The 18,192-nt window shown below is 38.7% G+C and overlaps 1 protein-coding gene and 1 long non-coding RNA gene across 3 annotated transcripts in view; one reads left to right on the top strand and one right to left on the bottom strand.

The window, feature by feature from the left end:
- The first annotated feature begins 862 nt into the window (after positions 1–862).
- On the top strand, positions 863–15,145 carry LOC132357972 (uncharacterized). Its single transcript, XR_009500372.1, has 7 exons — positions 863–1,114; positions 3,451–3,774; positions 5,224–5,377; positions 11,382–11,547; positions 11,993–12,103; positions 14,517–14,636; positions 14,866–15,145. It is a non-coding gene; the product is annotated as an uncharacterized LOC132357972 (long non-coding RNA).
- MOSPD2 (motile sperm domain containing 2) overlaps positions 1,314–18,192 on the bottom strand; it is a 61,823-nt gene continuing 44,944 nt past the window's right edge. Inside the window, exons 11-15 of one of the 2 annotated variants that reach the window (XM_059911869.1) lie at positions 15,905–16,001; positions 15,010–15,106; positions 14,492–14,621; positions 4,356–4,458; positions 1,314–2,141 (exon numbers count right to left, since the gene is read on the bottom strand). In XM_059911869.1, the coding sequence (XP_059767852.1) occupies positions 2,100–2,141; positions 4,356–4,458; positions 14,492–14,621; positions 15,010–15,106; positions 15,905–16,001 (469 nt within the window). In that variant the 3' untranslated portion in view covers positions 1,314–2,099. Of the gene's footprint in view, positions 2,142–2,325; positions 3,749–4,355; positions 4,459–14,491; positions 14,622–15,009; positions 15,107–15,904; positions 16,002–18,192 lie in introns of those variants that run through there. The other variant, XM_059911868.1, reaches the window with a different exon arrangement.

Below are 18,192 nucleotides of genomic sequence, written 5' to 3'. Positions count from 1 at the left end.
TTCTAGGGAGCTGGAATGGAAGGTGTTGGAGGCAGCAACATCAGCAAAGCCAGGCTAGCCTCTCCGGGGCTGCTTTTAAATGCAAGATTTCCTCTCACTCTCACACTCGTCCTGGGAAGTTGTACTTTGATATCAGAGGCACTTAGGGATGAGGAAACTGAGGCTGAAAGAGGTTAATTAACATTCCCGGGTCACACAGGTAGCAAATGTCAGAGAGGGGACTTGAACCCGGGCAGTCTTCGTTCAGAGCCCTCACTCCTGACCACCACTCCCTCAGCTGGGACAAATGGGAGGACTTCCATTCCGTGCCCTTGGGCCAGGGAGAAAAGGAGCCCTATGCTTCTGGGGACCCATGTTGTTCTGACATCAAGAAACCTCAAGCTGCTGGTAAAGTTTAGAGAAGAGCTGGGTTGCTGTAAAGTAACTGATCCTTTTCTAGCTGGAGCTTTCCCCACACAGGAGCTCTTTCCTAGAAAATGGCATCTTTCGGGAAAGGAGGCCACACCCTCAGAGTCCTGGGTAGGTGTGGGGCTCCTTGGTAGGTAGCTTACCGGTCTGTTTTTGTGGCTGTTTTGAATTTCTCCCATGGTTTTGTGTCTCGACCTCTTTTGCAGTTTAGAAGATGGACCTGTCCTTTTCGTTCTATTTTATGGAGCTGCACTTGGGAGTTGTCTCTTCCAGTGGCGAGGGGAACCACACCAACAATCCCCAGGGCCTTTGCCATCACTATCCGGGGCCGCCCCTCCTGAACCACACCCACGTCCCGTGCTCCGGTGCCTTCTCGCCGGGACCACCTGCCATGCGCCCGGCAGCCAGGTAGGACTTCTTGTCAGCCTGCTTCCTGCAGGTTCCTGTCAGCAGGCAGGTGTATAGGTACTAGGATTGGGGGATGTAGGGCAATTCTGACACGTGTGGCCACTCTAGTGATAGGTTCTGTGATGGAGCCCCCAGCTGTGACAGTGAGGCCAATGCTAAGTCGGGAAAACGGAGAGCTCCCCTGAAGAGCAGCCAGACCCTGACCCAGGGGCGAGGAGAAACAGGACACACAAAGGACGGGTTCACCTGAGGACACAATTGTGTCTTTGGAAGTTTGTGGTGCCGTCCTTATAAAAAGGTAAGTAGGTCCAGAAGAAATTAATGTGATCTTTGAAAGGTCAGAGTGAACCTGAGCATTGATTTTTAAGATGCTTTATCAATTAGAGACCAGAGGTTTTTCCTGATGATATTTATTGCATAAATGTAATTATTTTTCTAAAACATATTAAAATAGAAAACATGTTCTTTTGATCAATTTATACAAAGAAAATACCAATATAGTAATAAAAATACTGAAAATATATGAAAAGCACCAGAATATTAGAGAAATTACACCGGCAACAATTCTAGGAATATATTTTTTTTTTTGCAATTGTACAATAAAGTGCTATTAAATCCAGTCAAAATTAGTGGCAAGATATAAAAACAGTCATGGTATATTATGAAATTTGAGGCTAGGTTTACCAGCAATTATATTTTTAGGCTACTTGCCTATAATGATATTTCATTAATGTTTTCATGGAAACTCTATGAATTTCCATTCCAAGTGAAAATAATTTAAATCTGAACGTTGGTCCTTGGTAATTTGGTCATGAACAGGTAATGACATATTAAAAAATAAAATTAGTTATAGCGTACTGAAAATAATCATACAAATGTGATTAAATAAAATCAAATGAAGACAATAAAATCAAATGTAAATGTATGTGATCAATTAAGACAAGTACAAAAGTTTAGATGCCTTTGATTTTATGGTTAATTTTCAGTAAATTTTGCTTAGTCACATTTAATAGACACACAAATGTTAACAAGAAATGTTATTAAATTCAACTGACCAGACATCAGGGAAAAACATTTTAGTGAGTCAGTGTAACTTTCATGTGAAACATTAAAGGGACACCGTTAGGACAATACATTTCCAATTTTGACTATTTCCTTGCTTATTTGCTGAAGAACAAAACACATACACAGATACTTTGGGATTAGATTGTAACAAAGCCAGGAATCTAACATGTAAGGGGAAACCGCTGTGCACACACACAGGGAGATACTATGGACAGTACTTAGGGTGGGCTGCAGTCACTTTCACGTCTGGAGGTGGCAAACTGAAACAGAAAAACCCAAATTAAGACAAAGTATCAGACCAGTGTCCATTTAAGGTTTTATTTCCTAGGCCAATTTTGAAGGAACTCTATTTTTTCATTCTTCATAATGCCGTTTTGGATCACGTTCTCAAGGTGAAAGCCGCCAACACTACAACCTCAGAATAAAACATTCTCCAAACATGGCTCAATCAAAACTCAAAATTTATTTTACAGGCAGACTATTTTTTTCCTTCATATAAAGTAGATTTATATGTGAACCAACATGGACCGAAACTGGTTATATTAAATGAGAAAACAAACTACTTTTATTAGGCTCTGCTCCTGCGAGGTGTATCATGTTACGAATTGAGGAACCGTCCTCAGTATTGCTGTGACAAAGGCAGAATATATCAAGTGAGTCAATTAACCCTGGTCTGAAGTTTTTACAGTATTTTTCACTCTTAAACGGAGAAGTGACACTTTTCGATTTTTTTTTTCACCCTTACCGATACTCCAGTCTTTCGTCAAGTTCCCTTCTCGTGGCTGATTTTAGCAAGGAATTGAAATGTAAATGAATTATACTGCTATGCATCTCAAAAACTAACTTACTTTTCAAAAAAATTTTATCTAACTCCTTTCATTTAGAAAGGAGGGTGAAGGGGGTCCAGTGGAGGATCAGGCCTTTAGAATAAGTGAAGCAAAAGGGTCCGGGTCCAGCCAGAGAGCAACGTGAAACTGCGTAAAAAAAGACTGGAGGGTTTCTTCTTCTGGACGTTACTGACTGACAGAATTTAGAGAAAATCCAACCAGACTTAGTTCCCCAAATCCTAGCTAAATGAGAGAGTGTGAGTGTTCATTAAAAAGTCTGAGATTAATAAAGGGCAGGCAGGCCGTTAAGGAAGATGGATAAGAAACAAAGGCTAAAGGTGGTTTGGCATTAAGTAGTTGTACATTCCAAAAGAACATCGACTAGCATCTGTTAGTAGTTCTCAAAATTACAAAGTCATGGTTACAGAAATTACTCTGTATGTTTTTTCAATATACATGTTCTTCTATATACATAGTATAGAAAAGCTAATAAGTTGGCTCAGCTATAATAATTCTGTCAAAAAAAAAAAAAGCAGATGACAGTTTTTGGCTGCAACAAAGCATGTTACTTTTCCGTTCAGCTAACATATATACATGATAAAACAAGCTTTAAAAGTACTAAATCAAAAGGGAAAAATAAATTATCTCTATTAAGTCACACAACAGATATGCCTTTACTTACTTGACTAACTACCTATAGTCTCTTATAATCAATACCTTCAGCGTTTCCTTATTCTAACAGTTTATTTTCAAGACATGTTTCAGTTCGCCCCCTAAATGCCGTACATTTCCTTGGAGGAAGCACAGATGTGCGACACTTTCAGCACGGTGGAGAAGTTCTGGGTGTTACTTTTTCCAACTAATGAACGGAAAAGCCATGTTTCCTACCGACCACCGCTTCTTTAACTGTACAACAAATAGAAGAAAGAGATGACAAAAGCAAGCGAGAGCACTGTTAAGGAAAGCAGCCATTGCTGGAACCAGATACAACGCTGAACTTGGTCTTCAAGCTTCCTATTGCTTTCTAGTAAACGATTGAGCTAAAGAGGGGAAAAAAGGATGAAAGGTTTGTATCAATAAAACAGTACAATAATCATGTGCATGACAAACAGGAATATTAGAAATCCCACAAACATTTACGGGATAGAGTCCATCTACTCTGAAAGGCTGGGAGCTGGAAATGCAATGCAGAATTAGATTTGGTTGGTGAACGGATGTGTATCTGTTTATTCTCATTTTGAAAAGGTCTAATTGTCTAGTTGAGAAAGGAACAAAGCAATCATTTCCTGGAGGTACTGAAACCAGCTATTCAGAAAGAGAGCCCCTCCACCTTTTTCAAATTTAAATGCACTACATGGTTGGTACCTTTTCCATGAGATCAAGTTCTTCGATACCCCCCAAAGCACCATGCGCTTTGCTATAACGTCCCTAGCCCAAATTGAAATAGCCAGAGCCTTCAGAAAGTTAGTTAGAAGATCTCCAAAAGTAACTCACCACTTACCATTTCTGATCTGGCTTCCCTTCACAAAGAAGAGAGCATTTCTGTCGTGTCTACGCCAAAGGTTTTCTTTATGTCAGTGGGGAAAAAATGGATTTCTAATATTGATTAACATTGAAGACTTTTAGTTAGGAAGAAAGAACACTTACTTGTAGATAGAGATCCTCACTGGTTTTCTCTGACATGTTAAAGGCATGGTCTTTTAATGTAAGAGTGGTTGGCTTAGTGCTCTCAACAATATGGCATCTTAACCTATGAAAGTACAAAGGAAGCATAACTTCTTAAAGTTTTTAATGAATTTTTGGATAGTAAAATGTAAAATGAAAAAAGTTAAACACAACACAGAAGTGTATGTAACAGAGGTGAAAGTACTCATTCCTCTCCCCAGATATACCTAAGGGAGCAGCTAGCTCAGTGTGTGTGTATCTTTGAAGGGGAGCAGAATTTGCCACCCCAAAACGTGCCTCTGTGGCACAAGGTTTATCTTGAGCTGGTTATTTTTTAAGAAAAAGCAGACAAAAGTGGAAAGCTTTTTCACTTTTCAGTAAAAGCTCTGAAAAGTGAATAGAAGTTACCTTTTTGTGAGACATGTACAGTTACAAGGGGAATCTCCATTTGTCAGGGTGTCTCCCTCTCTGCCAGGTAGAGGAGGATGACTTTGTATCTCTATAAACTCTTATCAATGGAGAAGGCAGAGACTTAAATCCGCAGGACAACCTTAGCCGTGTTATGTTGTGCTTTTCCTGCCATCCTCCCAGAACTGGCTCCCTCACCCCCAACATCATCTTTTCTCTTTAGCTGGAGGTGGTACTTAAGGTGGTGTCATGGGCCATTGTGGGAAGTTTTACTGTTTTCCTGGGTATCTCAAGTATACAGGAGGTATACATGCTATTAAACTTCTTCTGTTTTTTTCCTGTTTTCTTCTGTTCATCTGTCTATGATTACGGGGGGATGGGGGGGGAATCTTAGCCAAGAACCTAGAAAAATAAAGGGAAAATTATTTTTCCTCTCCTACAGTTTGGCAACCTACCATGGGAGCTGCTGAGATACCATACTCACTTGGGAGCCTGCAGATGGGATTCTGGAAAACTGGCAGAAGCCCGAGAAGAGTAAGAATTCTTACCAAAGGCAGCTCTCCTGGATCTCAGTCTGGTGCAGTTGAGAGAGGAAGGTAAAAATTTCACCTTGTCCCTTCTTTTCCAAATTGAGATTAGCAGGAGAAAATATTTGTGTCAGCTAGTTCCTTAGGTATTGTGACTTTGGTAGAGATTTTTGTTATGAGTATTTTTGTCTTCTACTGGTCCTCTTTCCTCCCAGAGATGGTCATTGTTTTCTTTTATCTCTGTCTTTCGTGTTGTCATAAGGAGAACCATAGGACAGATGAGATTTTCCTTTTGTTTTATTCTGTCTTGAGAGCTTGGCTTTATGACCAGTTAGAATATTCTGTCTGGTCTCTGCCAGCTGGATGATGCATGTGTCTGCATGCATCTGGTGACCACCTGAATAGGCTGGGGATCCGAGACACTAACTGATAAGCAGCATTCTCCGATGGTACCGGCTCTCGTGGGCGTCTGTCATGAGGGCCCCTTGTCATCTCAACCTTCTTGTCTTATTTAGGGCTGGAAAAGTCCTATTCCAGTAGCGCTTACCCAGTGTCGCAGGTTTGGAACTGAAGGCATATCACATTCTTATGGGAAACTGGAGACACTTTTCACGACCCCATTCTTACCACCTGTGACAATGAAGGTCTTTGCTTTCTTAGGCTAACTGTGGGAGTGAGCTTTCTGAATCTTGTGAGGGCTGCATCTTTTGCACCCCCTTTCGGGATGCCTCTTGCATCCATGGTTAAGCCACAAAAAGGCTTATAGGTTTGAGTTGCTATTGAGATTAATATAAGATCCTACTACTCATCATTGGCCAAATGATGGATCTTTTGAATTGGAAAAACTTCTGTGTTCAAACATTTTTTAGAGAGCTCTCAGCCTAAACAACTGTCTTCTTGGTATCTATGGAAAGACCAACTTGAAAGGAGGACATGAAGGAGTATGGTGGCCAGCCTTAGGGACGTCCTTAGTAAGATGAAATTACAAAGCTCTTTTTACCTCCACTTTCAGAAGATACCTACCAAATTTAGAGAAGAGTTAAAAAAGATCAGTGGCCATTCAGTTCCCCACTCACAGGGACCTTGATTGGCTGCTAAGGGGTGTTCTTCACACCCATGATTATACTGTAGTTATCAGACAAGCCAGATGGCCCCCTAGGGAAAACAGGCACATTCACACGGGCAGCATGACCAGAATTCCTCCCAAATTATCAGGAAATGGATCAGCTGAAGGCCAGTATTCAGGGGCTGACAGAAGCAATAGTAGGGTCTTTTTCCCCTAAGGTGAATTGGTCCAAGGTTGAATTGTGCACTCAGAAAAAGGAGAGCATTCAAAGGCCTTTGCTGAACGCTTTATACAGACTTTGTAAAGGCATGCTGCATTAAGCCCTGAAACTCCAGAACATAGAAATCATTTGATTTCCATCTTAATTGGAAATCTCCCTGATATAAAGCAAAGTGAAGAAAATGTAGTTGGATGGGCAGGTCAGTCCCTTGATGTCATTCAGGCTGCAATCCAATTTTTTGAGGAATTAAAAGCAACTGTCTTTGCCTTGCAAATCTTCACAAAACCAGAAATTCAGCTCTAGAAGCAATTCAAAGTTCACCTATTCTAACCATTCCAAAACCTGCCCTATTTATCTCAAAATACTTGTAGGTATTATAAAAGACCAGGTCACTGGAAACAGAACTGTTCTGTACTTAGAAAAGTACGAAAAAATTTAAATGGTAATTAATTACTCTAAACCTCTGATAATAGGTAAAGTACCCCCAAAACTCCAGGAAAAAAACTTACTTTCTCTGTCCCTTTGAGATATAAATTTTCTACCCCACCTTCTCTAGGACCTGATAGCCAGCTCTTAGAAATGCAAACTTTAGGAAAACGAAGCTCATCAGAAGTTAAAAAAAAAGGAGCTATTTTGAAATTGGGCAAATGAGAAAAGCAAAACAAAACCCCCCCACACAAATATCAGTTTAAAAAGAAAAAAAGCTTTAGTTAGCACTCTAAGTAGGTAAACTTATTCCAACTGCCAGAAACACAGTTCAGATCGAACTGTTCTTTTATAAGCTAGTGAGTTTTGCCATTGTACCTAATTCATGGCTAAAATTTTGGAACCAAAGCTATAAGGTCTCTGGTTTGCATCTGTATGTTTACATGTGTTTATATATGTATGTTACAAATGTTTGATATTTTTCTACCTCTGAATGGTACCGCCAAGATTAATTCATAAAAACTATTCAACTGGCTTAAAGAAAAATAAGTGCTTTTCAAATTAAATATTCCTAAAACTCTCAGAAATGTAGAAACTAACCCCCAATTTTTTTCAAGTTCACATGATCTGGGATAATCTTTCTTTGGTAAATAAAAGCTGGGTTAAATCAAGACAGTATGGTACTGGCACAAAAACAGAAATATGGATCAATGGAACAGGATAGAAAGCCCAGAAATAAACCCATGCACATATGGTCACCTTGTCTTTGATAAAGGAGGCAAGAATATACAATGGAGAAAAGACAGCCTCTTCAATAAGTGGGGCTGGGAAAACTGGACAGCTACATGTAAAAGAATGAAATTAGAACACTTCCTAACACCGTGTACAAAAATAAACTCAAAATGGATTAAAGACCTAAATGTAAGGCCAGACACTATAGAACTCTTAGAGGAAAACATAGGCAGAACACTCTTTGACATAAATCACAGCAAGATCCTTTTTGACCCACCTCCTAGAGAAATAGAAATAAAAACAAAAATAAACAAATGGGACCTAATGAAACGTAAAAGCTTTTGCACAGCAAAGGAAACCATAAACAAGATGAAAAGACAACCCTCAGAATGGGAGAAAATATTTGCAAACGAAGCAACGGACAAAGGATTTATCTCCAAAATATACAAGCAGCTCATGCAGCTCAATATCAAAAAAAACAAACAACCCAATCCAAAAATGGGCAGAAGACTTAAATAGGCATTTCTCCAAAGAAGATACACAGATTGCCAACAAACACATGAAAGGATGCTCAACATCACTAATCATTAGAGAAATGCAAATCAAAACTACAATGAGCTATCACCTCACACCAGTTAGAATGGGCATCATCAGAAAATCTACAAACAACAAATGCTGGAGAGGGTGTGGAGAAAAGGGAACCCTCTTGCTCTGTTGGTGGGAATGTAAATTGATACAGCCACTGTGGAGAACGGTATGGAGGTTCCTTAAAAAACTAAAAATAGAACTACCATACGACCCAGCAATCCCACTTACTGGGCATATACCCTGAGAAAACCATAATTCAAAAAGAGTCATGTACCACAATGTTCATTGCAGCACTATTTACTATAGCCAGGACATGGAAGCAACCTAAGTGTCCATCGACAGATGAATGGATAAAGAAGATGTGGCACATATATACAGTGGAACATTCTTCAGCCATAAAAAGAAACGAAATTGAGTTATTTGTAGTGAGGTGGATGGACCTAGAGTCTGTCATACAGAGTGAAGTTAAGTCAGAAAGAGAAAAACAAATACTGTATGCTAACACCTATATATGGAATCTTAAAAAAAAAAAAAAAAAAAAAAAGGTTCCGAAGAACCCAGGGGCAGGACAGGAATAAAGACACAGACGTAGAGAATGGACTTGAGGATATGGGGAGGGGGAAGGGTAAGCTGGGACGAAGTGAGAGTGTGGCATGGACATATATACACTACCAAATGTAAAATCGATAGCTAGTGGGAAGCTGCCTCAAAGCACAGGGAGATCAGCTCGGTGCTTTGTGACCACCTAGAGGGGTGGGATAGGGAGGGTGGGAGGGAGGGAGACACAAGAGGGAAGAGATATGGGGATATATGTATATGTATAGCTGATTGACTTTGTTATACAGCAGAAACTAACACACCATTGTAAAGCAAGTATACTCCAATAAAGATGTTAAAAAAATAAGATACAAGGATGTAATGTATAGCACAGAGAATACAACCATTATTTTATAATAACTTTAAATGGAGTATAATCTATAAAAATATCAAATCACTATGTTGAATACCTGAAACTAATATAATGTAAATCAATTATACTTCAATAGAAAACAAACAAACTGGGTTAATTGGTTGGCTTAATTAGACAGGCAGGTCTTCAGAGTTAGCAACATTAGATATAATAGAGACATGCAACCTTTATTCTACCTGGGCTTACTATTCAAATAAGTTCATGTTATCGCTGTTACAAAATTTGTCAGCAAGAACACCACCTTGGCATGATGGCTGATTTTGCGTAATGTCTCCTGGCGTTTGTGTGAAGAGTCTAAACAATTGTTGGGAGCAAGTGATTTAGATACATGTCAGCGAGATAAAAGTTAGGTGAACTTATCAGCAATGAGTATGTTTTATGGTATATCTTTAAAGACAGTTTTCCAAATGTCTTTGGTAACTTGAAACTTTAGAGTTTTGCTCAGTTAAATGATAGGAAATTCACTGAATATCTAGATCATTTCCAAATAAGATAAAATACTTAAACATTAATTACTACACATAGGTTTATCTACTTTTGGCTTCTTATTACAGAATGAAAGCTATTTGGGTATATTAGTAAACATATCTTGTGCCACAACGAAATACTATGAGGAAGTATCTACTTCTAGAAATTATGAAATATATTCATAATTTCTAGAAATTATGAAATATATTCATAAATTTGCCAATCTAAAGAATGCTGGTGTAACAGACTGCAAATGCTTATTTATTAGTTTTCACTAGAAAGTAAGGTTTCTAAGGATTATTAAAACGACTAGAAATAAGTATATCAACCCTGTACATAAGAATTAGGATGTGTTTTTGGCCAAGAGAAGTAGGGAGATGCATTTTTTGTTAAGGGAAGTGAAAGTGATTTTATCCTAAAGTAGAGCTATAGTTATTTCAGAGTAGAAAGTAGGAGAATAAAGGACAAACTAAATGGATACAGAAAGTTGGGAAGAGAGAAAGAGAAAATTTTACCTTGTGTAGTCAAGCTGGCTAAAATTGAATAAATTTGTTTTAAGGGTTTTAAAAATAAGCTTAATAAGCTTAGTGTAATTACATAAAACTAAATTTTCTTTTTTTGCTAAGAGGACAGTTTTACTGGGCTGTTGGTCTGGTCTGCTCCTGATAAGAGATTGTGAAAGGTTTTTCTTTACCTTTTTAAGTAATCTGCCTAGAAAGCAAAGATTTTGCATTTTATCAAAATAATTTCCTGTGCTTCATGTTATCTTTATCATCAGGTCTTTGATTAAAAGACTCAGTTTTAAGATTAAGGCTAAGTTTTGCTCGAAACTATGTGACCTTCTGTATTTGCCTTTGAAATGTTTTTAACTGTCACTTTGGTTAACTGGATAATTAAGTATTGTTTCATAATGATTTATGATTCTATTTAGTCAAGCGGCCAAAACCTTTTGATATTTTTGACAAACCTCCCCAAATCAAATTCTAAATGAAGTCTTTTTGACCTCAAACTAACTTTGGGATTTTCCCCAGGGCCCCTGGAACATCTCAAAAGATGTGTTCTCTCTCTTTATAAAAAGATATTAAACCACTTAGGCTTATTTGATATGTTAAATTACGTGGGACACATTGTCAAATAAGAATACTAAACCTTCTTGATTGTATTTGTATAGAAACATGTTTCACCTTCAAAGAGATTCACAAAAAGGACTCTTGACAAGTACTCTAGAACACAGGTTTCTGATAACTTGAAGATTGTAAAACTGAGCTGGGTAAGAATTTCCAGAACTAATGGAAAAAACTGAATTCAAGCAGAAAAAAAATTAATAACGTGGGATTGAATGAATTGATGAGAATGATTATACTTTTTATGACTTTTTGTTTGAAACATGTTTTGTTTCTCCAGATTTAAGGGAAACTTTTCCTCTTAAGCTATCTATGATTTACTGCAATTTGGTGAATTATACCTTTGTAAGCAGAATTGAGACAATTTTTCTCCATACCTGATCCCTCCAGAATTTAGAAACTCTTAGTGAATATTCTCATTTTCATGGTGATATAGTCATTTGCACAAGTTCAATGAGAATCTGTTCTCCTTGTAACAGGACACAATTGGAAACATGGTTGTATTATCAAGGTTTTGACTTGAATGTCATATTTGAAAATGAAATGCATAAAGTCGGATATGACCAGATGGCTTTAAGGAACTAAAGACCCTTGGAAACAACTGACCTGGTACCTTGCTTACAGGGTTCCAGACGGCCTTACTAGGTGAGTAAGGAAAGTCACTTCCTGGCAAGCTCAGGAACCTCAATATTTTGGGGACCTCAAGAAGAGAGGAATTTGCTTAAATTGGCATAATAACCTTACCCTTGTTTACTGTGCTTTTCCTGATAGCTGTCCTCCACCCCACAACATCTTTCTTTTGTCTGTCACTGGAGATGGTATCGAACGTGGTGGCTTGGGCCATTTGGGAGAGTTACTCAGTTTTCCTGGGTCTCTCCCACATATACAGGAGGTATCCATGTTATGAAACTTCTTTTTCTCTCCTGTTCATCTGTCTTTTATTACAGTGGGTCTCAGCCAAGAACTTAGAAGGGTAGAGGGAAAATTATTTTTCCTTTCCTACATCCTCCAGCTTCTTAATGCAGGTATAAATAACACAATTACACACAGTGCTCAATAACCTAAGAAAAGTTTTTTATATGATATTCAGTAGAATTCACCTGATCTTACGATGTGAAGGAAACCACCCTTTCTAGATGGGAGGCAGTGCTTTCACCTGGGCCTTCAGTACCAAACCACCAAGTCTCCCTGTTTCTGTGAGGTAAGTGATTCTCTTTTGACAGTTACAGAACAGCACGCCATTAGAAGTTGATTTACAAAGCAACTCATGTATAACAAAACCAAAAAGAAAGAAAAAAACCCCATAATTTTGAGGTACTGTTTCATAAGAACTTCAAAAGTAGGCCCTCCTGAAACATAACTTGAAAATTTAAACGTCTACTCCATCTAAAAACACGTCACAACTGGCATGAGCCTTATCTAGACCTGTGTTCCTTCCTACCTCGGCTTCAGGTTCTGTTCCTTCTAACTTTCTCAGGAATTTCACTGTCAATGGTTTATCTTGCAAGGTCAGCCTCTCCTTCTGAAATGGTCCTTACTATGGTTTTAAACAACGCTCAAATATCTCCCATTACAAAATCCCAAACAACCCCTTCTCAACAACACAGTCTTCCTTCCAACTATGACCCTGGTCCCTCCCCAACAAGCCAAACCTCCAGAAGTCTTACTACCTCTGTTTCTTTGGCATCTGGCTCCTGCCAACTGAAAGTGTTCCCCGTGAGGTCATCAATTATCTCCATCAGGTCACCAGCAATGGCCAGCTCTCACACCTCATCCTTGACTGACATTGGCAGCACTTTGTGAAACACACTCTAACCTGGGCCTTAATGACACAGCTCACCTACTGCTTTCCCTCCTGACTCCCTGTATTGTCCTCCTTCATTTGGCTACTAAATAGTCCTCTGAGCTCTGTCTAAATTTCACCCTCTCTCGCTGGGTACAAGTTAGACCTAGCCTAGAGGAAATAAAGCTCGTCTTCCCAGGCCCATTCTTATTCTTCCTGTTCTCCTACGCTCTATGAATTGCCCGCAAAGGGTAATCTTGTCCAAGGCATTTCAGACCAGGTCGACGTTCTCCCAGTGGTTTTACAATGGTGCTCAAGCTGCTCCTCTGGGCGCTGTCTGCCTCCAACATTCTTTCTTACTGTGGATCCTCTCACACTCTGTTCCAGCCACATCTGTATTCTTTCAACTCCTTATTTGAAGATTCAACTCAACCACAACCCTTACTAGGTTTCTCAGCTTCTCGTCTATAAAATGGGAAAAATAACTACCTATGACCTAGGGTTGTTTTAGTCACTAAATGAATAAATAAGGGTAACACACTTAAATAGAACTTGCTATATGCCAGCGCTAGTCTAAGTGTTGTTAACTCAGTATCACTCTTTCACCTATGTCTGCCCACAGTCTATTTTTCTACAAAGCCTCCCAGAGTAATCCTTTAAAAAAAAAAACAAGCTGATCACCTCATGGCTCTGCTCAGCACCAACTAATGGTCTCTCCTCTCAAAATCAGAAGTTCTCACTATGGCAATGATCTGGCATCCCTTACTGGATTCAGGCTACACTGACCTCCTTGCTGTTCCTCACCCAGGCCAAGCACACATCTTTTTCATTTATGGTTCCCTCTACCTGCAAAGCTCTTTTCCCCATTATCTATGTGGCCTACGCTCATTTCCTTCAGGTCCTACTCAAATGTCATCAGTGTGGCCATCCTTAACTACCCTCAACTGAGCTTTCTCAATCTTGGCACCACTGCCATCTTGGGCCGGATCATTCTTCGTCATGGGGAGCTGTCCTGTGCATGGTGGGATACTGAGTAGCATCCCTGGTCTCCACCTACTAGATGCCCACAGCACCCCACTGTCCAGTTATGACAACCAACAATGTCTCCAGGTATTGACAAGCGTCCCTTGGGGGGCAAAACTGGGCACACTCCGAAAAAAACCCACAACCAACCTTCTTCTCTATTCTCCTCCTCTTTTCTATACATCTTTTTTTGCACACATGCACAGACATACATGTGTATGCCTATATAGTCACAGGGTTTTCTATTAAATAGGATAATTGTCATACATATTTTTCTGTGAGTAGGTTTTTTTCTTTTCCTAATAGTATATCACAGATGTCTTTTTCCTGTATCAGAACAAACAGACGTACTGCACTCTTTTGAATGGCTTCAGAGTACTCCTTCTCAAATGCATTTCACTATTACTCTACTGATGAACATTTAGGTTCTTTTCCATTTTTCACTACTACAAACAATTTTTGTGAAACAATGTTTCACTGCAGCAAACATTCTAGTACATAAGGTGAGCATTCCTACAAAGGTAACTGCTGTAAGAGAAAATCTGTGTTTGTAATTTTGACACATCCAGATTCTTGCACAGGCTGGCAAGCAAATCTCCTAGAGAAACTCCAGGTCTTATTCACCTGGGTACCCCAGAGCCTTGTAGGGGTTGGGGCCCACAGTGTAAGCCTAGATATCTGCCAAATGCCAGGAGGAAGGGATGCCTGCTTAGCCCATGTAGGTGCATTCCTCTTTGGGATTTTTCCCATTGCAATTTGAGAGCCTGTAAGGGAAAAGCATACCTATGCTCCATTACTTTGTTTCTAGGAACTTCTTTCCAGAACTGAGTCAATTCTGCTGGGCCCGTGCCAGATGACTGTTCCATTTCTGCAGCCATGATCAGAAAACGGTCTTGGGCAGAGACTGTTAAACCTGCATTCCCAAAAGGTAACTTATTATATAACAAACAGGAACCTTTACAAAGGGACAAAGGGTTGGCTATGTGGCTTAGGCATTATTCTAGAAAACAACACTAAGGAAAAAGAATAATATGGAACTATCTTAAAAAAGGAAAAAGTTCTCCTAAAGAAGATGAATTTTTTTGTTTGAAATTCAATTTTACTTGTTAAAAAAAATTTTGTTTTAATGACAGCCATTCACCCGTCTCATTTTACAGGTGAGAAAACAGATGCCCAGAGTGTGGCGAGGTGACTTGCTGATACCCTGCTAATTTCTAGATTCCAGTCCAGCTTTGCTGAGTCATCACCCAGCCCCAGGCCCCCCATAACACCCCACTGTGGCCAGCCAGGTGACAACTCACCCCCGTGGGGAGACACAACTATATCAACTGATGCACCCGGGTCACAACTGCTGTTGCTTGGCTTGACTCTGTACTTTTCTGGAGCAGTTGTTCTCACCTGTTTATAAAAAACAGTAGTCACATGACCTTTATACTCTCTGGGGGCAAATGGCTTTAAAATGACTTAAAAATCATTAATAAAGTCTATAAAACAACAATCTTGGTGGTTATGTATAGAATATATATTTTCCCATCTGCAGGAAAAAAGCATCTCAATCTAGTAGAAAAAAACACTCATCAGTCTGTCACTTAGCCTTCCTCTTAAATTAAAAAAAGAAATCCAACTGTTAAATATTTATCCTGTTAATCACCTGAATTTAATAATTCATGTTCAAAAAACAACACACGTTAGAACACGTTACAATAGTGTCCAGAAATTTAAAAGCAGTAATCAATCAAAGGACACTAGGAAGTAGATGATTTAAGGAAGGAATACCCTACAATATGGGGCAGTGGTGGGCTCAGTCCTGTTACACTTAATGCTCAGTGTCTGTCAGGTTAGTATCCAGTATAAACTATACTCCAGAATATACCACACTTGGGGGAAAATGCACTTTAGATTTTATAGTTTTATTTTTTCACTCTCTCTATGAATTAAATTATTCATACAATGAAAAGTGATTCTTTTTTTTTTTTTTTTTTTAAAACATTAAATACTGGGACTAATTTGGACAGTACCCTATTACTGCACATTAAAGACTAAGATACAGACCTCGGAAAATTTTAGATAAGCTGTGACACACGGTTAGAGATAGAAGGCAGTATAAGCCTAAAAATGTAAATAAAAATACTGTGCAAGTTCAGAATTATCAATCTTTCAATTTTCACACATAATTTATGTCTTTCAGATATTTACCTTAAATGCCACTATGTTTTTCGTTACATTTGTCAACACTATTAAAGCTTTCTTCTCTTCAGATTCTGTACTTCCAAAATACAGTTCTTCCGCTGGGCTAGGTGGCAACAAAAGCATAAGCCAATGGTATTGCTCAGAATAAATGACAATCTCATCATCAGCTTGAAGAAAAATATTTGGTTAATATTTTACACTCATTTGTATAAAGAGATTTCATCAAAGAAGATGACAAAACAATTACCTAATATATTTTGTATTTTAATCTTACTGATTCAATGCACGCTATTTAAATGTCCTATGGTTTCCCCCAAGATCTAAAAGCAAAATAGGAAAGAACAGGAGTGAATTAGGAATTCTGAATTAATTAGTCCTATAATCAGCACCACCTTAAGGTTTATTTATTAAAACTCTTTGGTAGGTGATTGATTGATGATAGATAAAGATCAGAGAAGAAATTCCTGCTTCAGCTTTACCTAATTACAAACATTAGAATGGGGCACATTTTTATACATCAACAGAAAAGAGTATAACTTAAAAAGATCATCAGGGATGTATTTAAGTAAAAGAATAAGTCCTGACTATAGAAAGATTTTTTCTAAGTAATATGGAAGGAGATAAACACAAAGTATGGGGTGGGAACTACAGGAAAAAATTGTCAAAAAATCAGTGAGGCTCAAAATGCAAATTTTACTATTATTGGCCACTGTATATTAAAAATAAAAAGACTCAAGCAAAGTTTGTGTAGTTTAATTACATGAGCCAAATCGGGTGCCTCCAAATAATGCAAAGGACTGTGATTTTTATTTATTTACTTACTTTTAAAAAAATTTATTTTTATTTTTGGCTGCATTGGGTCTTTGTTGCTGCACATGGGCTTTTCTCTAGTTGCGGCGAGCTGGGGCTACTCTTTGTTGCAGTGCACGGGCTTCTCATTGGGTGGCTTCTCGTTGCAGAGCAGGGGCTCTAGACACACGGGCTTCAGTAGTTGTGGCTCTCGGGCTCTAGAGCGCAGGCTCAGTAGTTGTGGCACACGGGCTTAGTTGCTCCGCAGCATGTGGGATCTTACGGAGCAGGGCTCGAACCCATGTCCCCTGCATTGGCAGGCGGATTCTTAACCACTGTACCACCAGGGAAGCCCGGACTGTGATTTTTAGATAAAAAGGTGAATTCTTCAGATAGCCCTTGACTTTGAGCTCCACCTTTAAATAGATTCATTTTATATCAGGAATATCTGCATATCAGAGATATTTATTCATGTAAAGAACACACATTTTAAAATAAGTGCTCTCCCAGGAGAGCTGTGCCCAGCTTTGGACAAGACATAAATTAGTATGGTTGCTGGTGTCTTTTTAAAACCCAATCTGAAATATACCACAGAAAAGACAGGAAGGTTATGGATATCAGAACTGCTCTCAGTATCCAGCACAGAAACCATGAAAAGCTCTAGGGAGACAGAGGTTGGTTAGGTCCCTGTGTGTGTGTGTAGGATAAGCACTGATTTTCTGGAGGGATGGGTGGGCATTGCAGAGTTGGCTCTCTCCCTAGCTGGATCTTTTAGCCATACGTTGATAGTTATAAGCCAGGACGTATGGTTTTGACAGGCCTCCAGAGAAAAAACAGTAACTTCCAAACTAGTAGAGGGAAAAATGGGAAACAAACAAATTCCAAAGTGGGGGAAACGACAAAGAAAAACCATGGAAAAGAGAACATGCACATGTGTCTCCCTCCTTCCCTCTCACACACACACTCATGCAGATGGTGAAGATAAATCCAAATAGAACAGTAATCAAAATACATGTAAACAAACTAATCTTGTCAGAGAATTTCAGATTTGATGTTTAAAATGTCTGGCTCTATTGTTCATGAGTCTTTAACAGTTACATAGAAAGGTTTCAAGTAAAGGGATAGAAAATGATACAGTAGGCCATTACTAAATAAAGTTGGTAAAGCAGTATTAACATAAGGCTGTACAGATTTACCAACCAAAAGCATCATTAGTGAGAAAGGTCTTTACATAATGATAAGGAAACAATACTGAATTTTTTGGATTGAACAACCTAGAAAGAAAAATAGAGATGTGCTGAAATTTGGCTTTGGTAAAAACCCTATTTTTCTGGTTCAGCTTTAGCTTTTGGAAGGTCAAATCGATAAATGGCTACTTCAGTGTCATTTCTGGCAACCTCAAACTTGTGCAAGTCAAACACTATCAGTAAAATGAGAAAAATACATGTCATTCAGATTTGTTGTTAATATATGAATATTCACTCTTATTACCTGACGTGGGATAA

Source organism: Balaenoptera ricei, chromosome X (assembly GCF_028023285.1).
Source record: "Balaenoptera ricei isolate mBalRic1 chromosome X, mBalRic1.hap2, whole genome shotgun sequence".
Classification (NCBI taxonomy): Eukaryota; Metazoa; Chordata; class Mammalia; order Artiodactyla; family Balaenopteridae; genus Balaenoptera; species Balaenoptera ricei.
This window is presented reverse-complemented; position numbering and strand designations above follow the sequence as displayed.